This window comes from Cavia porcellus, unplaced genomic scaffold (genome assembly GCF_034190915.1).
Source record: "Cavia porcellus strain 051 isolate PalLab524CR breed Dunkin Hartley unplaced genomic scaffold, mCavPor4.1 scaffold_32, whole genome shotgun sequence".
NCBI classification, from domain to species: domain Eukaryota; kingdom Metazoa; phylum Chordata; class Mammalia; order Rodentia; family Caviidae; genus Cavia; species Cavia porcellus.
The window spans coordinates 28,882,775-28,907,609 of NW_026947515.1; the positions used below are offsets into that span (position 1 = coordinate 28,882,775).

Consider the following 24,835-nt stretch of genomic DNA (forward strand, 5'->3'; position numbering starts at 1 on the left):
GTCCCCCAGGAGGCAGGCCAACAGCAAGAGGGCAGATGGTGTGGGTCACTGTCGCTGTCCTTGGTGATTCTGTTCTGAGTTGCTTTAAGATTATACCTAACATGGGCCGAAGGCCTCCTCCATAGGTTGTTGGTGTGATAGGAAGTCAGGCTGACTTTAGAACGTGTAACCACAAAGGGAGCAGTACTTTTACTGACATTTATTTACTGTTTCCTTTATGCAAACTGCTGTGGTTTTTATTCCTTGGGTAACCTGTATATTTCAGATTTCTTTGTAGGGACTTTAAATTTTGATGGGCAGTTATCAACCAAAGAGCAGAGAAACAACTGGGAAAAATACATGCAACTTCTTCTCTTGCCTGAGCTAGAGGTGAGTAACCTCGGTCTGGCTCCCCTCTCTCACATCTGCTAAGCTCTCTTGACCACAGGAAGCTTCTAGAGACCCACATAGGGTCACCTCACCTCCTGCTATTCTCAAGTGCTCCTCCTGTGGCTGGTCACAAATCAAGCCAAAGAACTGTCCAGGAATCCTTAAAGTATGAGAAGCAGTTTCCTTTCCTCTCTGTTAATTCTTTAGAAGATCACGTAGAGATGGAAACTGTCTTGTAGGAACCCGCAAGAGAAGCACTGAGATCAGATTCATTACTCCTAGACATCACTGGGATAACTAACCACAAACAAAAGAAAGGCAATGAAATACGGACCTCCAAGTGGAGAGGTCAATCATTTACAAACAAGGAACACTCAAATGATGACAAACTCGAAGATTCCATGGCCTGCAGGCAGACTGCAGGAGCGCGAGGTACCAGTCTGTAGCACCGACTCTCTTCAGACTGTTGTGTCTTTTTCTTCATCTAGTGTCTCGATAAAACCCTCTGCTCCGTGACTACTCTCATCAGCAAAGATGAACGCATCGCCTCCAGCCCTGTGGCCAGAGTCATATACAATGACCCGGCGACCTTCCTCTCCCACCTGCCCCAGCAGAGTGTGGTCCACTGCTCCAAGATCTGGAGCTGCAGGAAGAAGGTCACAGTTGAGTACCTCCAGCACGTTGTGGAGCAGAAGAATGGCCAAGAGACACTGCCCGTGCTCTGGCATTTCCTGCAGAGGGTACGTGGGCCTCCCTGTGCTCTTGCTCAGAACCATTTTTCCTAGGGGTAGAACTCTCACCGACCCTTCCATGGCCGGGTTCTGAAGAGCACACAGGTGGAAGAGACTCAGGGAGAGTGTGGCGGTTCTCAGACCCATCAAGCATAAAGTTACAGGTGGAGCATGCACGCATACCTGGTCAGCAGGTACTTGTAAAGAGCTCAATGGCCAGGAGGAAACTTCCTGGTCACGCTCAGCAAGGAAACAAAGCTCACAGCTCGTCCCCAGAGCTTAGCGCAGCTGGCCACCACCCATCTGCTGAGTGGCCGGAGTTCAGTGAGAAATGAGTAGCCAAAATCAGACCAAATCTCTTCCATGTTTCTACACCATCTTGGCAGTGCAGGCTGCAGATGAGAGAGAACGTGTGCTGGCTGCGAGGGGCAGTGGGGTGAGGGGCCATGGATTGTGGCAACCAAGGCTCTTCAGCCTGGAAATGCACACTGCTGACTTTCACTCGCGAAAACTCTTGATTGCCTGAGATAGATGTGCTCATTATTTCCCTTCATGGACCAGTATTTGCAGCTAGCAAGAAGCAAGACTGATGTGGTCATTTGTGGTACGCACAGTGGCCACTCACTGAGACGCCCAGTTCTATTCAGCTGAGGATGCTGAGATGCTAGGTCTCAGAGCAGTGTCCAACAATTATAGCAGTCACCACTACGTGACCTCTTGGAGTTCTCGCAGCTTCTTGCCACAGCCAGCCAGCCCCGTGGGCCCAAGATGCAATTTCTTCTTCTCTTTCTTCAAGTTCACTTTGCTGTTCATACACATCATGCATGTTATTGCAGCTCAGTGTGACAGCATGTACTAGTCAAATCCAACAACCCTCTACCACTCTGGCTCACTATCCTCATTTCAGACTGACTAAAAAAAAGTCATGAGACTGAACAGGTGGTATTTGTCTGTCTGTGTCTGGCTTATTTCACTTCACATAGTGTCTTCTGGTTCCATTAGGGGACCTCATCCTTTGTGACTAAACTGTGTGGCTGTGTGTTCTTTACCCATTCATCTATTTGTGAATGCCTCAGCTGGCCCCAAAGCTCACATCTATGGATGATGCCACAGTACTATGGCACGCATTGTCTATTGCGTGTGCTCAGTTCATGTGCTTTCCATGTATACATGGAGACACGTAGCCGTATCGTAGAGTAGGTTTGCTTGTTGTTTTTTGTTTGTTTTTAAGGACTCTCTCTATGTTCTCTCAAATAACTGTACTCATTTATATTCCTTTTTCTCTCCATCCTTCCTAGCATTTGTTTTTTCTGTTTTTGTTCCAATAGCCATTCCAGTGAGGATGAGATAGTGACTTACTATGGCTCTGATCTGCAGTTCCCTGAGAGCCTATTGATACTGAACATTCTTTTACGTACAGTTTTTTTTTTTTGGCCATGTGTATTTCTTCTTTTGAAAAGTATCTATTCAGACAATTTCCAGTTTTTATGAGATTACTTGTCATTTTGTTAAATTTTTAAAATTTCTTATGTATGTGGCTACTAATTCTCTGTCAGTTGGTGTGTGGGTAAATCTGTTCTCAATCTGTAGTTTGTCTCTTTTGTTTCCTGTTCTTTTGAAGTCCTGAGCAGAAAATCAGTGCCAGTACCACCATTCAAAGTACCTCCCCTATGTTTTCTTCCAACGAGTTCAAAGTTTCAGGACTTACACTGAGGTCTTTGGTCCCTCTTGAGTTGGTTTTTGTGCATGGGGAGAAATAGGGGTCAGGCTGTTGTCTCTCACTCTGGGTGTTGGTGCACACATTTGCATCACCAACTGCTGGAGGGCAGGACTTGACCCTAGGCATCCTGTATCCCTCAGGAGCGGCCAGTGTTTAACATACTGCAGGTTCCCCAGAATTACCTGTGAGAGGTGGGAGAATGACACTTTAACCTTGAGTGTGTCTTTCTGTAAAGTGGCCCACTGAGCGGACCAAACCACAGAGACAAATCCTCAGCCAGCTCCGAAGTCTCATATGTCCAATAACATTCCCAAAATGAATGGAGGACGTCTTACTGAGTGATCTTCCCTTCTCCAGGAGGCAGAACTGAGAATGGTGAAATTCTTGCCCAAGATTTTGGACCTGCAAAAGAGCCTAGTGAAACAATTCCAGAATGTTCCAGAAATTGAACCTGGCTCCATCAGGAAATTTATTAAAAGTCAGAGTTCAGGTATGTCTCTGCTCTCCGTTCCAACAAGAGATCAGAACCACCTGGTGCTTGGTGATTAGCCTCTGGTGAGGCTTGGGTGGGTGCTCGAGGCTCATAGGTGGTTCACATGCCAAGCTTTCAGGGTGCAGTGAGGGTCCCCTGGGTTCTAGAGACACACTAAAGGCTTCTGCTGCAGCTGGGAAGCCCCTCCTTCTCTCTAGTTCCTCCAGCTCAACCTCCTGCTTAGCAATCACAAGAGGAAGCAGAGCTGGGTTCCTGCTAGGGCCCACACTGTGTTGATTGCGCTCTGGCTGCCTCGTTATTTCTGTGGGTTCTTACCAAGCACTTTGTTCAACAGATAGACTGAGTAAGCTGTTCCAGGAGAGAATCACTGTTTTTCTGTCCACATGGAATGCACTGAGGCAATCGCTGGAGACCAATGGTGAGTGTCTTCCTCACCCTCGACACTGAGCCCCTGGACCTGCTCTTCTGCTGGCTCTGCCAGAAACATGCTCTCTATAAAACCCTGTCATTTTAAGGTGAGATCAAGCTCCCGAATGAGTACTGCAGCTCTGCCTTGGATCTGGACGCTGATTTTGAAGTCCTCCTCCCACGTCGGCGGGGCCTGGGCCTCTGCTCAACTGCCTTAGTCAGCTACTTGATTCGCCTGCACAATGAAGCTGTCTACATGGTGGAAAAGTTCTCCAAGGAAAATATCAGGTGTGCACAGGCAACAACACAGGGCAAGCCTGGCCCTGGGTTTCAGGCTCCTGCAGCAGACGCAGGCAGGCTGCAGCTCCGTCCCCACCAGACCCTCCCTGTTTTGCCTCCACAAAGCCCCAAATTTGTGGAATGGCCTTTAACTGTTCAGACTATGGTGGGCAGAGGGAGGTATAGGGTCCCTGTACCCCAAAGCTCCAGCTCCATACACCTGCCCTAGACATCCAGTACTGCGTCTTACGTCCCACAGCTATTCTGTGGATGCCTCCGAGATCAGTGACCTGCATGTCATCAATTACGATGTGGAGCGCGACCTGACTCCACTGATTCTGTCCAACTGCCAATATCAAGTGGTGCAAGGTGGGGAGACTTCACAGGAGTTCGATCTGGAAAAGATCCAGCAGCAGATCAGAGGGCGCCTCCTACAGGGCAAGCCCAAGCTGACAGTCAAGGTATGCTGAGCCTCCTACGAGGAGTGGGACTGTCCTAGGTCCAGTCAGATACTTTGTAATTGGGTGTGTTACTCCTTCTCATTGTCCACAATTAAGCTGTGAATTCTTTGTATCCAAAAATTTTTATTTTTCCAAACTGGAGGAATTTTAAACTCAGGGCCTTCCCTTGAGCAGTCCTTCTTTTTTTAAATTTGAGACTGGGTTTCACCAAGTTCCCAGGCTGGACTGGAATTTGTGCGCCTCCTGCTCAGCCTCCCAGAGTGCTGGGATCACAGGCATGCACCACCATGCCTGACTCCAAAGCCAATTTGGGGGGTGAGGGTTGTTGTTTGTTTTGTCTTTTTGAGTCAGGGTCTCACTATGCAGTTCAGGCTGGTCTTGAGCTCACTTTGTAGCCCAGGCTGATCTCAAACTCACACAATGGTCCTCCTGCCTCAGTCTCCCTGAGTGCTGGGATTACAGGTGTGCACCACACGCAGCTGTGGGTTTCTTTTGGTTTTGGTACCAGGAATCGAACCAAGAACGTTGCCCTTGCCAGGCAGGTGCTATGCTGCTGAAACATATCCCTGGCCCTCCAAAGCCAGTTTTAATGGCTTATGACAACTGAGTTGTTTAGTGGAGTGGCCTCTGCTAAGCAGTTGTTGAGTAGTTATATGAATATCATCATCCCATCCCTGTCTCCAGCACCACCTGGGATCCTAAGGGTACAATTTAGTCTCCATGGCGATATCTGCAGGGCCATTATGGCTGGGCTGGGTGCTTATCATATTACTGTTTCCTGGATTGTGGTTTAAACAGAGACTTAATGAGACGAGAGAGTCCGTGTGCTGCCCAGGAAGACTCTCCCATTCAGCTACTGCTCAAGGTGCACCTGTCATCTGCCAGGACTCCACTATGGATGTAACATCCAGATGTTTCCTTTTTCACTTTAGGGGATCCCCACGCTAGTGCACAGACATGACCGGAACTATGAGCGTCTCTTCATGGACATCAAGAAGAAGATGGCACAGGTGGTCATGACAAACCTGTCACTTGTAAGGTGGTTCCTTCCACATTTAGGTGGCTTCAGCCACTCCCTGGTATCTTTATGAGCACCAAGGTCTTGAGCTCCCTGAGGACCCTGGGAGCCTCCCTGATAATGCTCTTTGCAGAAAACAACCAGGACAGTGGGTCAGTTTTCTTGTTTGAGTATCATCTTAGTTACTTTTCTTGTTGCTGAGACAAATTACCAACACCCAAAGTTAAAGGAAGAAAGCTTTGTCTAGCTCATAGTTTGTAGAGCTTTTAGTCCATAGTTGGCTGGCCTGTAGGACAGGGTGGCGTGGCAGGGGACGTCACAGAGCAGAATAGTTCATGGTGGGCCAAAGTAGCAAGAAATCAGCAAGCTAGTCACAGAGCAGCCCTCTTTCTGTCCCTTATACATTTTGTGTGGTTAGCTTGCTAGTAATGACGTTTCAGGTGTCGGCTAAGCAAAAGATCCTAGAACTTAACCCTACTTTTCTGATACTGATGCTGGGAGATGAATATTCTTGCCTCATATCCACGCAGTGTTGTTCTGAGGCTTCAGTGAGCTCATAGATATTCTTGTCACGTGTCTGTAACGCTGCTGCTCTTAGCACTACGTGTCAACTGACACTGTGTCATTTGTGCCACCTATAGTTTAGGCAGTAACAGAGCTAAGCTCTTCCTAGGAGTGACAAGCAAGTATCCCAACATCCCAACCCATGGTCACTGTCCTGTGTTTTCTGTCCTAGGTCACCCTTCCGAGGGCAGCCATGGGCACCATCACTGGGCAGCTGCAGTCCTACAGTGATGCCTGTGAAGCCCTCTCTGTCATAGAGGTCGTCTTGGGCTTTCTGAGCACAGCTCATGAGAAAGTCGAAGTGCCGCTGAATGTGTACATCCAAAAAGTTCTGCAAATGGGCGACCAGACAGCTTCGGTTCTAAAGGTCGGTGTGGTGTGATGGCTGCTCAGGGAGATGGGCAGCCTCAGCCGAGCTTCCTGCTTCCTGTTAGAAATCCACCAGGCAGGGAGCAGCAACGCACACATCCCTTTTGGGAAAGAGGAGCCCAAAGGTAGCACCCCCCGGCCAGTGCACAGGATAGAAAGAGCCACTTAGGATGGTAGAGACAGACATACCACACATGTAATGTGGGCATCAACTGCTGTACACCGAGGGACTCTGAGCTGCTGCTGCAGGGCTGGGGGCTGTCGAGATGACGGGAGGACAAGGCAGGTTGGTTTGTGATGCAACAGAGATGGCCTCAGGACAAGGCGCGTGGAATTAGCACAGGGCATAAAGGGGGTGAGATGCTCACTTCTTACCAGGGCTCCGGTTCCTCCTTCAGGCCTTAAGCAGCTGTAAGTTAAAACACACCATCTCCCTCTGGCAGCTTCTCTCTGCGCATAAATCGGAACAGCTGCTACGCCTGAAGAAAGTAAGTCGGACCTCTGCCTCCCTGTATGCGGAGCTCAGCCCCCTCGCCCCAGCCTTTATGGGCCTCTTGCTGGTCTTGCATTGTAGGAACCATTTCGAGAAATCAGTCCACTGTACAAAGAGGACCTCAGCCCAGAACATGCCAAGCTCCTCAGCACTTTCCTGAACCACAGCAGCCTTGACACCTTCCTCCTGGAGCTCCACGAGATGATCATGCTAAAACTGAAGAGCACTTGGGCAGAGGACAGCTTCAAACATTACTGGAGGTAAGGACCCGCACATTGCTGCTGGGTGGGGTGGTGGGAGCCCTCTGCCACCCGAGGCCCCCCACAAACATTCGGACAGGCCCTTTCCATGCTGCTCCTCCACTAGCACAGTGCCTGAAGGCTGGCTTTCTACAAAAGCCATACGTTCCAACAAGTGGGTTTTCCATACCAAAGAGGCATGCATTGCCAATACTGCGGAGTTCCCCAAAGTGCTTCCCATTCACACGGGTGTCATCAAGGGTCAAGCAATGGGACCTGGCTGTCTCTTTACTTTCCTACTTAGTAGTATGGCCTGGCACATTCTCATACTCATTAGCTTCTAGTTTATTGTCCTCTGAATTACTTTTCTTTTTCCTCTTTTTTTTTTTTTTTTTTTTTTTTGCCTAATCTGAAGCAGCGGGCCCTGCAGTGGTTCAGGCTGACCTCCAACTCAAGGCAGGCTTGCCCCAGTTGCTGGGATTACAGGCATGGGCCGCTACACCCAACTGTTTATCTTTTCCTTAGTGACTTAGAAAAGCTCTTGGTCTCACAGAAATTACTCTTTTATCTAAATGTATTATTTTATTTTATATATATATATATATATATATATATATTTTTTTTTTTTTTTTTTTTTTTTTTTTTTTTTGGTCTTTGAGACAGGGTCTCACTGTGCAGTTCAAGCTGGCCTTGAGCTCACTTTGTAGCCCAGGCTGGTCTCGAAATGGCAACGGCCTCCCGAGTGCTGGAATTACAGATATATACCACCATGCCCAACCTAAATGTGCTACTACAAATGCTTTATCTCAGTCTTTAAATTTAAAAGGTCAAATCTGACAAGTGGCACACTGCCTTCCTGGCGAGCACAAAGTCCTGAGTTCAATTCTCAGTACAAAAAAAAAAAAAAAGCTACATTAAATCACTTGGGAAAATGTATCAGTAAAGGTCTTCCTTCTCGTATCCCAAGGCTAGAAACGTACTTATAATTTTTGTTTCGTTTTTGCTGTTTTTATGGTTCCATATTATATATTTTTTAGCGAGTTTATTTCTGTGTGTACTGTGAGATAGGGATTTAACTTTATTGTTCTTCTAAATAGTCGAACTAGTTTTCCACACCAGTGTATTTCATATTTGCTGTTTTTCTTCCATTGTGTCATGTGGCATATACCGATGTGCATTGTATTCTTTCAACTTAATAAGCCTTTACTATCTTGAATCTGCAAAACAAGAAAAATTTATGACCTTTATTTATATAAAATGTGAAAGGGGATACATGATTTTGTTTGTTTGAATAGCAAAGCTTTTTCATACAAACAAATCATGTTAGAGTGACATGAGCATTGACAAGGCCGGCACGAGCCAGAGGCAGGGTTGCACCCCACAGTGGGATGGGCCCAGGGTCCAGCTCAGCACTCAGCTGGCCTGGTGCTGACCTCCATTTCCGCCCTGGGTGAACATCCTGGTTCTGCAGAGGCCTCCTGTTCTTATAAAAAGTGTCTCTTGTTCTTGGTTTTACAGCCTGAGGGACACTCTTGTAAGTTACATGGAAACTAAGTACACCGACGTCCCTGTAGATTTGCATTCCCAGTTCCCGGAAGAGATCCTGCTGTCCAGCTGCGTCTCCGTGTGGAAAGCAGCAGCTGCGCGGAAACAGGACCGACAGTCGAAGTAGAAAGGCTCCTTCCACTCTGGCCTGGGAGCCGGGCGGCTCCACCCTTGCCCGCAGGATTGCACCAGCCACCCTCTTGAGTACTTAGAGGAAGTGGTGCCCCTTGCACTCAAGCCCGCCCGCACTGTTTGGCCAGCAGTGCCCTCGGAACTCATTGGGAGCTAAAAGCTGCGCTTCCCTGAGCTCGGAAGTCAGACCCACCTGTGCCTTCCAGGAGAGCCAGTAGTGTCCAAGTAACAGTCCTGTCCAATCTCGGTCTGTCTCAGGCCGGCCAGCCTCTTACTTTGATCTTCTGTCACCGGCTCCTTCGTCCTCCCATTACAACAGACAACAGGGGAATCTTTTTTCCTTTTTGCTGCTCTGTTCTCTGCTCTCTGAAGAGAATCTGGTTTTCTTCTTTTTCCCAGTCCCTTAAATTCTGAGTATTATACATACATTTCTTGGTTTCTGAAATGTACAGAAATGCCATACTCTTCATCTTCTTACAACACAAGGAATGCCAAAAGAAAGGGATCTACCCATGCCTTATGCCATGTGAACACAAGCTGACCCAGACCCTGTATGAGTCACTGCCAAGTTTCACAAGGTCAGGGCCAAACTGTGAAAAGCACTGGATAAGAGCTGAGGACTTTGTGGTCTCAGTTCCTTCATGAACAGAATAAACTGACAGACAAAGCTCCTCCCATGTCTCAAAATTTGAGATTCGCTACTTGAGTCAAGGTCTCACTGTATAGTTCAGGCTAGCCTCGAATTTGTGGTGATCCTCTTGCCTCGGCCTCCTGAGTGCTGGGATTACAGGTGTGCACCACCACATCCAGCTCTTAAGATTCTACGTGGAAGTCTACTCATGTGAAGCTGTGTTAGAGGCATATTTTTGGCCATTTTGATTGTCTGGCATTGTGCCACGAGTCCCTGCTTTGTGTGATCTCAGGTTCTTCAAGTGTGTGACTGTCTGGTCCATCTTTTATGTAAATGGAAATTAAAACTGAGACAACATTATGAATTTATAGGCAAAAGTTTTTATTGGAAATTTATTGTAGAAAAAAGAGGGGACAAGGAGTCTTATAGGCAACCCTGAAGAAGGACAGCAGTTGGCTTCTCCACAGTGATTGACCTCTGGACTCCTCTGGACTGAGAGAATCCACAAAAAAATGCCCTACTTTTTGGTAATAGCTCTTGTATGGGATCCCAAATGAATATCATCATGAGTTTTCCCAAAAGGGGAAGGGATGTCTCCATAGGGTAAACTTGTAAGTTTCCTGGTCAGGGAACCAAATGTTGCATCCTTTGGGGGACCTCAGAGGGAGGGGGACTAGGAGCCCACCATAATGACCCTTCATACTGTAAGTTTTTGCCATCTGTTAACTGCGACAGCCATAAGCAATGTTCAGGTAGTTACAACATACAAACTTGCAGTGACGAACAATCATTGTGAAGAAAACATTAACTCAAAGTGTCTAGTCAACTATGTGAAGTAACCAAAGGCTAGCAGTGCCCACCTGCACCAGTATGGGATGGGAAGCAACTCTGATTGGATACAGGAAGCGCTGTATGGGCTGAGCCTAGACAGTGGGCTCCAAGAGGCAGGAGGTGCCCATGGCCTTGCTGAGTACCAGACAATTCAAGTCTGCCATGACTAGCAGACGTTTCACATTCTGCATTTTTGTGATCAAGCTCACTGATGCCCAAGCATTCTTGTCTACTTGGCAAAACACGTAGCAAGACAGCAATTTTTCCTGAGAGCAAACACTGACAAAACACCTCTGTAGGATTTTCTGAGGATAGTGACCCTGCTTCCTTTTGAAGCCCAGGGAGTTTGAGGTGGCAAAAATAGGAGGGTGGGGCCCAGGTCATGCAGCAGCCCCTCCCTACTCTCAACACCACTCCTGCCCCGGAGCTGTATGGTCTGCAATCCATTGCCTTCCTCCCGGGTGGGATGCAGACCTACTCCTTCTAGATTGACAGCTGCTCCTGGAGCATACAAGGATGTCACCTTGGACAGCACCCTTCTCAGACCCCACTTCCTGTGCCCATCTGACAGGCCTGTCAAATGGCTCCCAACTACCAAATCCAATGGGCTCTTCATCCCACAGCTCTTTAACAACAGCCCAGATAAAGCTGCTTGGAGATCTTGGTCCTGTTTGCCAACTCCATGATCTGGGGCACGTCTTCCTGCCCCAAATGAGACAAGCACCAAACACCTCTTGGTGTACCAAAAAGCACCAAGAAGAAGTCATAAGCTTGGCACAAATCCTGGCACACAGGGATCACTGAGTAGATATTCACAAAATTGAGGAGCACTGGGTTAAAATCAATGCTGCAAGGCACAGGCCTGTAAACCGTGCACTGGATTGGGGTTGGGGGGCTGACACTGGAGGATCACTCGGTGCAAAGCCAGCCTGGGCTATATAGTAAGTTCAAGACCACCATGAACTACACTGTGAAACCCTATCTCAAAAAACAATGTTCCAAAGATGGCAGGCCATACTTTGCTAGATGAGGCTTTCTGCCCAGCAAGATGCAGCCCCTGTGTGTCCAATCGCGCCCAACACTGCACGGGACTGAACAGGGAACAGTTCTGCCCTCCAACCCTTTCCACAGCCACTGAACTGCCACCAAGGACCGCGTCGACGGCAAGCCTCGGAAGTGTTTGAGTTCGCTGCTGGACTGTCGTTACCCCTGGCGAGTGGCTTCGAAGTCTGGCAAAGGCAGATAGAGCAGGGGGTGGAGAGCCGAACTACCCTTTCCCAAAAGCAGAGCACCCTACGGTGCAGGAACAGCGCTAACGCTGGGATAACAGAGGGGAGGCCAAGCCACTGCGGGTACCAGAGAATCGTGCATGGGCACCCCGAAGAAGGATTCGAGGGTGTGCGGCCCCCGGGGCTTCCAGCCAGTCCACGAGTATCCGCGGATTCGGGCGCGAAACCCAGGTCGCTGAAAAGCGGCCCCTGGCGGCGGCGGGGTCCCCAGCAGTGCCAGTTCCAATGGCCAAGGGCAGTGACTACAAGGTAAAGAAGGAAGCGGCCGCGGCTGGCTCACCGGAAGTGACGTTGGCCGGAAGCGCGCCGGGGGATGAGTCATGGCCCAAAAGGCCGAGGGACAGCCGTCTGAAGAAATTTTGTTGCTCTGGAAACGGTAACGAGACGTTGCGCAGCAGCCAGGGGTTGGGATTTTGCACCTCTCTGCGGATCCGCTGACCTTGTAGCCCACGCTGTGAAGGCGCAGGGGCCGTTGCTCGAGCCACCGAGGTCGGGCGGGCCCAGCTTCCGGCGCGGACCAGAGGTCTCCGGGAGTTGTAGTCCACCCCGCTGGCTTCCCCGCGCCCTTCCCCGCTCGTGTGCCCACTTGACCCCGCGCCCCTCTGCCGCTCCCGGGGGCTGTGGCCTGACCAGCGCGTCCCTTGCCTTCCCCGCAAGGAGGATAAGCCATGGCAAGACTGGCTGTGTCCTGGACGCAAGGGAGGACGCTTCGAGGAGAGCGCGCGCCCGGACGAGCCGGCGCGGCGGTCTCGTGGGTTGAGGTGGAAGAGTCCGGTGTGGGGGCCGGGGCCAGCTGATGTTTCTCCCCTCTTAGGGAGCAAGCCCGGCTGAAGGCCCTCCTGGTAGACCGAGACACGGAGGCCTGGCAACAGGATCCCGACTTCTCAGGTCTGCAGAGAGTTGGGGGCGTTGATGTGTCCTTCGTGAAAGGGGACAGTGTCACTGCCTGTGCTTCCCTGGTGGTGCTCAGCTACCCCGAGCTCGAGGTAACCTGGGAGGGGCGCGGAACCAGGGTTCGCCTCAGCTGAGAGAACAGACCTGCAAGACAGAAAATAAATTCAGGGTAGAGAACAGCCTCGTCTTTTGTAGGATTCCTTTCTTCATTTATTTTATGCTCGGTGCTGAGAATGGAACCAGGACTTTGCACATACTAGGCAAACATTCCACTGCTGAATTAAACCCATAGGCCTCCTTTTGTAGAATTTTCTTTTCTTTTAAAGCCAATCAAATTTAGCAGTGGGGGGGGTGGTATACCACGTGACACTAATGTTAATAAGTTCTGATAACCCACTGTCATCGGACCAGCCCTTTTGTAGAATTTTCAGTAACAGGTTGAGAAGTCTTTAAAGGGAAAAAGAAAGCAAAAGTGGGAATTCTCTCTCTTCCTCTTGCTCATTTCGCCCTGCCCCTCTTGTTTCTGCCTCTTAAATCTTGCAGAATTCACTCCTTTGCCTGCCTCCTCTCATCTCTTTCTGTATCTGCTGACATCACCCATCAAGTAGCAGTGTTTTCCTGACCCTGTGCCTAAAGTGGTGCTGCTTGGTTTCTGCTAGGAGAGCAATTTTCTTAAAAAAGAAAATGCGATTATATCACCAGGAGTCTCTTGAAAACATGTCAGGGCTCTTCCTGGTATTGTGGTAAATAAAATTCACACTGATTGACGTGACTTCATGATCTGCTCCCTGCTTGACTATTGCTGTAGGATCAAACCTCAGCGTACCCTGCCCTCCGGAGGGCTTTGACTCTGAGACATGCCATGCTGTATTAGGCTGCATTGTCTTTGCAACCTACTTCCATCCCTGGTCAGCTCTGACTCCTCCTGGGGCTCAGTTGATACAGTACTTCTTCAGAGAGCCCCTTCATCCTCAGCACTCTTGTCTTAGTCCGTGTGGGCTGCTACTGATGAGGTGGCTTATAAACAGCAGAAATTTATTTCTCAGAGGCCAGAGAATAGAAGTCTAACTTCAGGATGCAGCATGACCAGGTCGGAGTTAGGCCTCTCTTCCCAGTTGCAGACAGCTGCCTTACTGTGCCCTCACATGGTGAAGTAATCTCCCAAAGACACCTCCTTTTAACACCATCACTGTGCGGCTTTGATCTTCATATGTATTGGGGGGCAGGGGACAAAGAGATCATAGCCAACCCTGAATTTCCTCTTTGTTACACTGGAATGGAGTGGAATTGGCCAGTTTCCTCTACCAGAAAGTAGACTCCATGGAAGCAAGAACCAGGTCGTCTTGCCCACCAGAGGTGGCCTCAGCACCTGGCTCAACATCTGGCAGATGCTCAGAGCCTTCCTCATCAGGTGGCATGCATGCGTGAGCAGTGAGCCTATGGTTTGTTTGCAGTCCCCAGTTCAGGAAGCCTTGGCTGCACCCCAGCTTCAGCATGACTCCTCTTCTTGCCCCCAAGGGAGCAGCAACATCTTCCTGCTTCCATGGCTTTGTGCTTCACCAGAAGGCCCTTTTTAGCCCCAGTTCAGCACAGAAGTGTTGAGTGCCCACTATGTGTGAGGACCCAGATCTGTGTGAGGAAGCCAAGGTCTCTGCCCTTACTGGTCCCTGATCACTCTGCGCAGCAGTGCACAGGGTAAAAGCACAGATGCTAGCGCCAGACTACTACTCTGGGCTCCAGCTGTGCCACTCCCCACAGCTCTTGGCCTCTGGTTTCTTTTTCTTGGTTGGGGCTGACGATGGTACTAATCCCAGTGCGCAGGTCATGTGTGGCAAGCAGGCAGCATAGTGTTTCTTCCCTCTGCAGCTCTCCTTGGCTCAGTCTCAGTCACCTCATCTGTGCCCCGGCCTCTGTTTACTCCACCTGCTGCCATCTAGCTCTTGCCCACACACAATTACATGATTGATTTTTCTTTTCCAAGATTTTTAATTTGAAAGTGTACAACCATGCTGAAAATTGGGGAATGATACATCAGATGCAGCCATACACCCTGTCTAGACTCTGCGGTTGCTGGTTATGTCATGCTTTCTTTGTGTGTTTACTGAGTGCTTAGAACATGTCCTAGAGGTTGTGGCAGCTTGTCTCTGAGTACGTGAGCAGTCCACCCTGCATGTAACGTACTGTGTAACAGCAGGCACGTTGGCCCTGAAAGACCACAATGATCCTGTGGCATTGCTCAAAACTGGACATAGTCACTCGTCCCCCTTACGTGTCTAAAAGCTGGTTTTACTTTGTTTTCTGATCTATAAATTTTTAACATTGCATCCTATTCAGTGCTGTGACAGGTGTATTATGTTTACAGTGGGATTTTTGTCCATTGTTGCCTGTTTTCTTTACTCTTTTTTCTACTGTCATGTGTCTCAAAGTACCTTCTGTTCAGTTCAGTTTCCCAGCTCACAGTTGACTCTTCAGGATGTGGGGTCAGATCCCCGTTTGTTTTTGGAGTGTTTCTCAGATTATAGTTTTCTGTTTTGTTGGAGCTTTTTTTTTTTTTTTTCCCCAGTCCTGGAGATTGAATCTAGGGCCTTTGGACTAAGCTACATCTGTAGCTCATTTTGTTTTGTTTGGTTTTGTTTTTTCAGTCAAGTTCTCCCTTAAGTTACCCAGGTGGGGCTCAAACTTGTGGCCCTTCTGCCTCAGCGTCCCAGGGTGCTGGGATTACAATTGTGAGCCACCACCCCCAGCTGGAGGGTAGTTTTAAACACAGACCTGCTAGTTGGGTTCCGTGGTTTCCCCTATGCAGTCCTATGGGTTTTGGATTTTCTTCACTGCGTTCTTTTTCCCTGTTTCTTTTAACCTCTTTCAGTATTTTGCTTCATTTCTGTCCTCAGTGGTGCTTGCTGAGCTATGAGCCTGAATCATTTTCCTTTGGTCACTTTGTAATTTAGTGCTTGCATCTGAGGTGACTTTGATCAGGACCCCGCCTCGCCCTGCCCCCCTCCACAGCCCCCTGCCCACCCAGCGCGCTGTCTGAGCTGTTCTGCAGCCTGTGCTTTCTTCCGCTCAGAAGCCCACAGTGGTGTTCATCAGTGTTTGCTTCTTAGGCCGTGACCACAGGAAATCAGGAGTGGGGTGGGTTTCCTGTTGATCTTGCCAGTTTGAGGAGCTTGTGTGCAAGTATTCTGATACATTCTGATATGTTCAGCCACCATCACGCTGTGGGTGCTTAAATTCCGCATGTGTCTTTGTGAAGTCATCTTACGTGAAGCTTCAGCAATCAGCCCTGCTGAGCTCACCTGGTGTCGTAGTCTCTTACCTGCCCAGAGTGGACCTGCCCCACTCTGAGTCACTGGCAGGTTTCATCCGTCTCCTGCTGACTTGTTGATTAAGATGTTGGGACCAAGCTTGGGCCCTCTGTGCCGACACAGACCTAGGTGCATTAGCTTATTGGTCCAGCCTCAAAAAGCAATAAAAATTGTGATTTGGAACCATCACCAAGAGAGTCAAGAGATTTAGTAACAGAGTGCAGGCAGAAAGAGGGCTCCGAAAAAAAAAAAAAGAAAGAAAGAGGGCACTGGAGAATGGGACGCTGTCTCCTCACTGGGCCAGGAGACTGACGGAAACCCACAGTTAGAACCCTCGCTGCCCTCAGGTGCTGTAAGCAGAGCCCTTGATGGCCAGTCAGGTTTTCAGAGGCTGCTTTCTTAGAGGGCTTCATGTCTTGCCTCTGCTGGAGAAGCCCTTGGAAGGTGGGTGTGCTTTACAAGCTTTCAGAGCTTGGTGTGGTCACACATGCCTGTAATCCCAGAACTCTGGGAGGCCAAGGCAGGAAAATTGGAAGCTTGAGCCCAGCCTAACCGAGACCCTATCTCACAGCAAAAAGGAGCCGGGAATATAGCTCAGGGCAAAGACCCTGGCTTTGATCCCTGGTACCTCAAAATAAAAGCACATCACATCACTCCAGTTGTCCCCAGCCATTCTGGAAAGCCCCTGACCATCTGTGGTCCTGTGTCCTCCTTGCCTCCTTGCATCTCATATATGGTCTGTTGTCCTGGGTGCCCCTTCCGGAAGCTCTGGAGTCAGTTACAGCCTCAGGTTTTCTTTCCAAGTGCTCAGATTGTCCAGCTCGTCCTGCCCTTCTCTCCTAAGACCTGAAATCCCTTCTCATGAAACCATTGCTGCTGCCTCTGAAGACCGGCCTCCTCCGCTCATTCCCAGTCCTCATACAGTGCTGCCTTGAGCCCCGGTGCTCTTCACCCTAGTACTGTCCTGTGCTTGGTCTCTGAGCCTCCAGCAGCTGTACAAAGTCTGGTGAGGAGACCCAGGGTGGGGGAGGCTGGCTCCAGCCTTCACCAGTCCCTGAGAGAGACCGGGTGGGCTGCACCTCACTTCACACCAGATCACAAGTAAGCACCTTAGAGATGACATCAAGGTGAAACCCCCACCCAGTAGCCCATAGTGGAAAAGAGGCTGACAGGGTGGTGGGAGGGAACACGGGCTGCTTGCTGATCTGCATGGCTGGTGGCAGGTGGTATACGAGGACAGCCGTGTGATCAGCCTGACAGCCCCCTACGTATCAGGCTTCCTGGCCTTCCGAGAGGCGCCCTTCCTAGTAGACGCGGTGCATCGGCTGCAAGAGAAGGAGCCAAGCCTCATGCCCCAGGCAGGTGCCATGTCCTTGGGCAAGAGACCATTGGATTCCTGGGGGAGGGGCAGGCCCCTGCAGCCCACCACCACCCTTAGCCTGAGAGGAACGGGATTTTCCAAAAGCTGTGCCCCAGTGACAAAGTCCACCCACCCCACCCCCACCCCCGCTTGCTGGGACAGCCAATTCAGCTGACTGTGACCTCCTGTGGCTCTAGGTCCTTCTTGTGGATGGAAATGGGGTGCTCCACCACCAAGGTAATCCTGCTCCCCGGACAGAGGGGTAGGAAAGATGGCAGAGGGCATCTCCTATGTCTGCCACCTCAAGCTCCATCACAGCTCCTGTCTGGGCTGATTTTCACCGTCATGATGGAGTGTCCCTCCCTCAGAAAAGAGCTCTGCCCTCTCCACGCCCACATCTTCCTGCTCCTGCAAGACACCCTGCACTAACCCACCTAAAGGCGCCACCATCCAGTGTGGACCTCAGCAGTGAGAAGGCACAGGGCCCCCACTTAGAGTGCCCCACCCAGTGCTCCCCCTGCTTCTGTGAGCACTGCCTCCCACAGGAGCGCTGCCTGCTTGGCCCAGGGAGGGGCTGAAGTTGATAGACTGTGTCACCCTCATCCAAACTGGCCGCAGGAAGCACTGGCCTCCTGGCAGCAGTATCACACACAAAGGGTGTGACCCTAGAGCAGGGGTGTGACCGAAGGAGATAGGATCTTGTCCCAGGTCAGCTTGGCCTCCCAGTCTGCCTCCCCAGCATCGTGCCAGTCTAGGCAGTTCCCGTTCTACCCCACCGCCTCAAGCTTGTTCTCCACTCCCCTGCAGGCTTTGGAGTAGCCTGCCACCTTGGCGTCCTCACAGGGCTACCCTGCATTGGGGTGGCCAAGAAACTCCTACAGGTGAAAGGGCTGGAGAACAATCCTGTGCACAAGGAGAAGGTAAGGACCTGTGGGCAGTGATGGCTGGGAGGCCCCGGGGTACCTGAGGCACTGGCCACCTCCTAGGACCGTGGCGATGAGCTTATGGCACATGTGCCCCAGTGGGTGGCTGGTAGCACTGAAAGCTCTCAAAGCTTTGCCATCACTGTCCTCGGGCATCTCTGCCCTGCCTGCAGGCAGGACCTGCTTCTCTCTGGGAGCCCCTTGTCCCCTGGCCCTGAGCACTACATCCTGGCAGCCCTCGAAACGTCTGTACCACACTTGCCTCACCTCTGTGCTGCAGGATTAGACCTCCAGCTCCTGGGAATAGGATGGGCTTCCATGTGCCTCTGTCCTCCTCGGCTGCCTGCCCCTTAAGAGTCCTGACAAAGCCCAGCCCTGGGCCATGCCCACAGTGTCTTCTGCCCCGTGGATACCCTCTCTGGCCAAAGCCTTTCCAGAGCTTCCATCCATGCCCTTCCTCACCATCTCCTCCTATAGGTCGCTGGGACTGGCACTAGGGTGTGATGTCCCATCCATAGGGAGCTAGTGATATCCACACCTCCTGGTGGACAGCACATTCCAAGAGCAGAGATTGTGTGTCTCTGCTAGAGTGGTTAGTTGCTCAGTATCTGCTTGTTAAATGGATAGGGTCCCCAACAGCTGGTTCAGCCCTGACCCACTCTGCCCACTTGAAAGAAAGTTTATTCACTTGACTCAAATGTGGCCTGATTCCTCGTAGGGGAGGAAGCAATAGTAAGGTAGTGATCCTGCTCAAGGCTGCTGCCCGGGGCAGCACCTGTGCGTCCATGTCCATGGCCTGTGCCTAACTGGTCCATGCTGTGGCCCTGGCGAGCTGTCACACCTTCTTTGAGCCTTTGTCATCAGGGTAGACAGGATCCTGCAGGCAGTACCCCCAACACAAGCCCTGGTCATGCTACTGCCCAGTGTACTCAGTACTGTCTCGGGGGCATGGCCTTGCCCCCACCTAAGACTGGCTTGCGACTCGATTTTAAAAATGAAGGGCTGGAGGGCCTGGGATGTAGCTCAGAAGCACAGCGCTTGCCTGGCAAGCGTGAGGCTCTGAGTTCAATTCTTGGTACCAAAAATAAAAAGGGGCTGGAAATTTAGCTCAGTGGCACAGATGCCTGCCTGGCAAGCATGAGGTTGAGAGTTCTATCCCCAGTCCAAAAACAAAAAAAGAAGCAGAAGCAGCATACTTTCAGTCCCTTCTGGTTTCTGCTTCTGTTGCCGTGCTGGGAATCAAAGCCAGGGCATCATCCATGCTGGATATATCAAGCATGTATCACCGAGCTTAGAGGATGTTTCTTTCCCATTTTCCAGATTCGGCTCCTGCAGGCTGGGGGAGATACATTTCCTCTGATGGGCAGCTCTGGGACTGTCTTGGGGATGGTGAGTGTCTGTCCTCCCCAGGCTCCAGCTCAGAGAGGAAGACAGCTGGGCAGTGGACTCCTGCACGCGCTCACATGTGTGCATCCAGGCCCACTCATCTCTGTGTCTCCCTGCCTCTGGCACCAGACAGGGAGGTGATGTGACACCTGTGTTTGTTTACTCCTCTGACCCCAGTGAAGCTGAGGGGACCTCAGGCACACTCATCCCACCCTGCCCAGGAGGGAAAGTAGGGAGGTACCTGGAGACTGGAGCACCGCACACCCCAGGCTACCGCCTGCCACCTGAGATGTCAGAGCCTGCAGCCCCAGGCCGGTGCTGACCACACAGGGATGCACCCTCACAGCACTCTGGCCTCACCTGTCCACAGGCCCTGAAGAGCCATGACCACAGTACCAAGCCCGTGTACATCTCCGTGGGCCATAAGATGAGCCTGGAGGCCGCCGTGCGCCTGACCCGTCGCTGCTGCAGATTCCGGATCCCGGAGCCCGTGCGCCAGGTGGGGCCACCTGTGGGTGGTGTCACTGCATGAGTTCCTCTCTGCTCCTTATCACTTGCTGCCTGTCAGCCCCAGTGGGATCATGGAACATCGGGGTGAGCTCAGGATGATCCTGGGCTGGGGCCAGGTCCAGGCTCCCTGCTGGCGAGCCAGTTGACTTCCCCAGGCTCTGGAGGCAGAGGAGGGGAGCAGAAGCTGCCTAGCCCAAGCCACCGCGCACTGCACTCAGGCAGCAGGGTGCCGCAGTCACCATTCTGCTCCCCTGCCCAGAGAGAGTGGCTCACACTCGGAGGCCCTTGCAAGGAGTGCCATGCTGAAGAAGCTTCATGCTGGCACCAGGAGCCCCAGCCAGTCTCCAGGGTGTAGCATTTAGGGCCCAGCTCAGTGAAACTGAGGACCCAGGGCCCAGGACCACTTTCCTGTGCTCCCCAGTCACCTGCCAGTGTGTGTTACAAAGCAGCACGTAGGCCAGAGATCCAGGAGAAGCCCCCAGAAGATGAGCAAAGGGCACACTGGAACAGCGTTCGGGAGCCCTTGGGTAGGAAGAGCTTGGTCAGGAGGCCTGGGATGGGTAGGAGTCAATTTACGTCCCAAGCCTGGCTCAGGGACAGGACACGGAGCCACAGAAGCAGTTGGGTCTTTGGGAGTTCCGGCCCAGCCTAGAGCCCTCTGGGCATGCTAAGTGCTGGGGAAAGAGCCCCAGCCTTCCCTGTTGTCTGCCTCTTCCCTGGCCCACTCTGGCCCCACAGCCACCGACAGAAGGCCACCTGCTAGATTCGGCTCAGCTATCCCTCTGCGCTCCCAGGGGAAACACCAGGCTCAGTGCCCCTGGACTCAGACTGATAACCGCCTCCACCTCCATCTTCCTCCCTGTCCCCTGCAGGCATGTAGAGTGGCCTCCAGGTGGTGCAGCAGCACACGCCAGTGCAGTACTCACATCACTGGGGTGGCAGTGCCCAGAGCTGGCTGCTGAGCAGCTTATAAGCACCCAGCAACGGCCCCCACAGTCTCATCCTCCTGGTCCAGGCTGCTGCCACAACTCTGGGTCCCCAGGCCAGTGAGTTGTGCCCTCAGCCCCAGGGGGCCTTTCCTCTTCCATCACTCGCCTGGGGTCTAATGAGAGGAGGCCCAAGAACCCTGGGTTGTGTGGCCCTCAACCTGCGGGCCTCTGGTCCCCCGACCTTGTAAGTGAGGGGCCAGCTGCCCGAGCTCATAGAAGTGGGGGCAGTCCTATGTCTGGTGCTGGGGAAGAGCCTTCCGGATCCTGCCCACACTGTGGAAACGGCGGCTGGTGTGAGATGCGGGCCACCTGGAGCCCACTTCTGTCTGCTGGTGGGGAAGGCAGCACTGGCAGCTTGGTCCACCTTCATCCTAGCCCCGCTCATCTCAGTATGACCCTCCCTGCTGCATATCTGGCAGTCCCTGGAGGACGGGGAGACGGGGCTAAGTGCTGCGCCCTCTCAGTGTGGCATCTGGCGCCTCTCCTGCTTCCGTGGGGCCCCTTGGTCACAAGTGCTGCTGTGCTCCTTGTGCCAGGTGCAGGCTCCACTGCAGGCTGGGCTCTACCCTGGGGAACCCCTGCTTACCCGCCCACAGCCCTGTGAGCTGCAGCAGAGGCTGTCTGGGGATTAGCTGTGGCTGTCACTGTGTCACAAAGCCCAAAGCTAAGCTAAACCCATCTGAGCTGGATCAGGGGGCTTCCTGAGGCCAGGCTGTCTGGGGGGGGTCCCACACAGTGTGACCCCATTCTGTGTCCTCCACTGTATCTGTCAAAGTCCCCATCTGTGACCCTTGAGCCCTTTTTTCTCAGTAATTTTGCAAGACTTTGGGAGACAGGCAGCAGTCACAGCTGACACTAGCCAGAGAGACAGAAAGGGACCCAGAGTGAGGTCTGGCCCGCATGAGTCCCCCCACTCAAAGCAGAACTCCCTGGAGGGAGGGGCTGTGAGCACAAGGGAAGCTGAGTAGCCCGGACACCCCCAGCCTCAGTGGCAGGTCCACAGCCCCTGAGGTCTTGGCACCCTGTCAGTCACACATGGATGAGCTGTAGGAGCTAAGGGGCCCCAAGCGGCTTCCCGTAAGGGGTACAAAGGCATTTCCCTGTCTGTTCAGCAGCCAGCCAAGGGCCTGCCACTGCTCACCTGCACTGTCTGTTCCTTCAGGCTGACATCCGCTCTCGAGAGTACATTCGCAGGACTCTGTGTTGCTCCGGGCCACCTGCACCAGGGCTGGAGAGGTAAGCTCCAGGGGCCATTAGGATGCCCACAGGCAGCCTCTTCCTGCTTGCAGTGTTGGGGCTCAGGACCCATGGAGCAGGGCCAGGCCTGGCTAGGAGAGGTCCCTGAGGGTGTAGGCTTCGAGCCTGGAGGGAGCTCTCCAGAAACAGCACCCTACGGCCATCGAGTCTGAGCCCCACCTCCCAACAGGGCTGCCCCACACCCTCTGTCTCTTTCTCTGCAAGGCAGGCAGAGTAACTTTTCCTTCCAGGTTCTAGGGTAGAGTGAGATGGTGTGGCAGATAGCCTCAGCTGACCTTGCAGGGCCTGGACCAGCTAGCCTGGAGTGGCCTTGCCTGGAGCAGCTACCCTGACCCTGCCTTGCAAATGAGGACCACGAAGTCAGGAGCATTGGCAGGTGGCAGACACGGTGTTGTGCATGGCGTGGGCTCCCAGCCCCGCCTCCTGGGCTCCTCGTCTCCAGGGTCCTGCCAAGGGGTGAATCGTTGAAGGCTGCGCTTCCCCGGCTCCTTTCCCTGGCAGCAAGCTGCTGTTCGCAGGCCTGGATAGGCTGCTTTGAGAACTGGGAGAGGGCACTGGAAACCCCCACTTCACAGTTGGACCCGCCAGGCTGGATCAAGGTGAACCTGTCCAGCTGGCCATCAAATTCTGCCCGGATTGCTAATCCGTGGTTGTCAGCAGCTCTTCCAGGGTCTCTTGGTTCCAGAACCCCTTTTGAGGCTGTGCCTTTCTCAATGTTATTGCAGGAGCCAGAAGAGACCAGGATCAAAGGCACATCCCAAAGGAGGCTCAGCAGGGCCAGCAGAAGAGGGCAGGTGCACTGAGGACCCCAGCAGAGACCTGGGACAGACCCAGAAACTATGCAACCAGGATGCCAGAAGCAGCAGGGCAAAGCCTGGCAGTCACCAGGAGCTGGGCACCATGAAGATGCCAACAGCTAGCCTCCCACTGCAACCTCAGGAAGTAACTATCCTGAGGAAAGGCCTCTCGGGATGCTAGCAACCTCCCCAAGTGGAAATGCTGACCAGAGCACCCAGCAGGACACCTCTTGCACTGTTGGCTGCCCTGCCTCCTCCAGCATTCGGTGATCTGGGTGGTCACTGGCCCAGGACAGATGTGCCCAAGGCGAGTGCCAGACCAGAACATTATGAGATCACCCACCCAGAGCACACAGAGGATTGGGGGTTCAGGTGCCCAGCAGGCCAGAGACTGACAGCCCACAGTGGGGTTGACAGGTGGCAGGTAGGTCCAGGTTCCCTAGTTCTGGGTCAGGATGGAGAGGAGAGGAAAGGAGGGTCTCGAGATGAAAGTGCCCATGTGCTGGATGTGCCAGGCTCTGCTGTGCCACACACACACATGCTGGCATCCAGCCCATCCAAAGGAGACAGCTGCCAGGCTCCCCACCCAGGCCCCAGCACCCCCTGAAGTAGAGTGCTCTGGCCCTGCCCAGAACCTGTCTTCTCATGGGGATGCCCTCTGCCTGCCTTCCTGGGGTTTACCCGAGACATGGAGGGAGGATGGGGTGCCTAGTAGTGGGGTCTCAGGGCATGGCCAGGCCCACACAGACTTCAGCACACTCCTGGGGCTCCCCCAAAAACCGCCTGAACCCAGGGCGGGGGCTCACAGCTGCCCCCACCGTCTGGCCTCCCAAGCCCCAGAGGACCAGTGGCTGCTCAGAAGTGCAGGGCTGAGGCTCAGCAGAGCTGTCTCCCTGGTGCTTTGGTAAAGCGCGTGGCAGGTGGGGATAATGCCTGTCCTCCCTCCTTGTGGCTGGGAGGTCCCATGAGGTGACATCCATAAGGGGCTTAGCATGAAGCCTGACACGTGGTGGTACCTGGGTAGAAAGAAGCTGTTAGTTTGGAGAAACGGGACCCACAGAGATCAGGCCTGATGGCCATGCTAACCAGATGACAAGAAACCAGGTAGGAGTTCTATTCTACCACCCAGCTATGGGTGGGGTAGCCCTGGCTTCAGCTCCCTCCGGCTGGGCAGGCAGGAGCGGCCTCCTGGGGTGGTGGCCTGTGCTCCCCGTCAGGAGCCCCTAGTTCCATCTGGAGGCTCAGAAGTGGTGGCCCCATGCAGAGGCAGCTTCAAGGGGGGACAGGCAGAGGTGGCCACGCCCCCTCCATGGGGCCTGAGTCTTCACAAGGGACACAGCCAGTACCCACAACAGGCCTGCCCAGCACACACACACACACTCATACACACTGCCTCCCAGTGAGGGGCGGCCAGAGCCCCAAGGAAAGTGTAGATAAACTGCAGTGCTGGGGGTTGGAGCCCAGTGCCTGCACACACGGGGCCAGCACCCTGCCCCCAAGTCTCACCTCCCCTGCAGACAGCTTTCGTGTGCCTAGTTTTTGTTTTGAAATTAAACTCACCGTGACTGGGGATTTAGCTCAGCAGCATAACTCCTGCCTTGCAAGCAGGCAGTCGTGAGTTCCATCCCTGGTACCGATGCAAAGGAAAAAGACAAAACAAGCAAACAAAAAACAAACAAACAAAAAAATCCACAACATGTGAAATTAAACTCACTGTTCCAGGGCTGGGAGTTTAGCTCAGTGGCATAAGTGTCTGCCTGACAAGCACTAAGGTCATGAGTTCGATCCCCGGTACCATAAAATTAAAATAAAATAAAATAAAAAATAAAATTCACAATTCTA

At 52.4% G+C, this 24,835-nt stretch overlaps 2 protein-coding genes across 2 annotated transcripts in view; both read left to right on the forward strand.

Annotated features, from left to right (window-relative positions):
* Rnf213 (ring finger protein 213) overlaps nucleotides 1-9,820 on the forward strand; it is a 92,722-nt gene extending 82,902 nt beyond the window's left edge. Inside the window, exons 58-68 of the mRNA XM_013147143.3 lie at nucleotides 266-369; nucleotides 858-1,109; nucleotides 3,178-3,310; nucleotides 3,648-3,731; nucleotides 3,829-4,009; nucleotides 4,260-4,461; nucleotides 5,394-5,471; nucleotides 6,216-6,410; nucleotides 6,811-6,900; nucleotides 6,987-7,165; nucleotides 8,663-9,820. Coding sequence (XP_013002597.1) covers nucleotides 266-369; nucleotides 858-1,109; nucleotides 3,178-3,310; nucleotides 3,648-3,731; nucleotides 3,829-4,009; nucleotides 4,260-4,461; nucleotides 5,394-5,471; nucleotides 6,216-6,410; nucleotides 6,811-6,900; nucleotides 6,987-7,165; nucleotides 8,663-8,816 — 1,652 coding nt within the window. The 3' untranslated portion in view covers nucleotides 8,817-9,820. The remainder of the gene's footprint in view (nucleotides 1-265; nucleotides 370-857; nucleotides 1,110-3,177; nucleotides 3,311-3,647; nucleotides 3,732-3,828; nucleotides 4,010-4,259; nucleotides 4,462-5,393; nucleotides 5,472-6,215; nucleotides 6,411-6,810; nucleotides 6,901-6,986; nucleotides 7,166-8,662) is intronic.
* Nucleotides 9,821-9,966: 146 nt separating this feature from the next.
* On the forward strand, nucleotides 9,967-24,835 carry Endov (endonuclease V). Its single transcript, XM_003464889.4, has 9 exons — nucleotides 9,967-11,948; nucleotides 12,387-12,558; nucleotides 16,995-17,129; nucleotides 17,329-17,368; nucleotides 17,939-18,051; nucleotides 19,375-19,443; nucleotides 19,811-19,939; nucleotides 22,102-22,175; nucleotides 22,922-24,835. Exons 1-9 carry the CDS (start codon nucleotides 11,893-11,895, stop codon nucleotides 23,172-23,174), a joined length of 1,041 nt encoding a protein of 346 aa, XP_003464937.2. The 5' UTR covers nucleotides 9,967-11,892; the 3' UTR covers nucleotides 23,175-24,835.

What these genes read in the sequence shown, in the direction of transcription:
- Endov (XM_003464889.4), top strand. Translation starts at nt 11,893, where the DNA reads ATGGCCCAAAAGGCCGAGGGACAGCCGTCTGAAGAAATTTTGTTGCTC. An exon ending in TGGGGTGCTCCACCACCAAG is followed by an intron (nt 17,369 to 17,938) that starts GTAATCCTGCTC and finishes ACTCCCCTGCAG; the next exon opens with GCTTTGGAGTAGCCTGCCAC. An exon ending in CTGGGACTGTCTTGGGGATG is followed by an intron (nt 19,444 to 19,810) that starts GTGAGTGTCTGT and finishes ACCTGTCCACAG; the next exon opens with GCCCTGAAGAGCCATGACCA.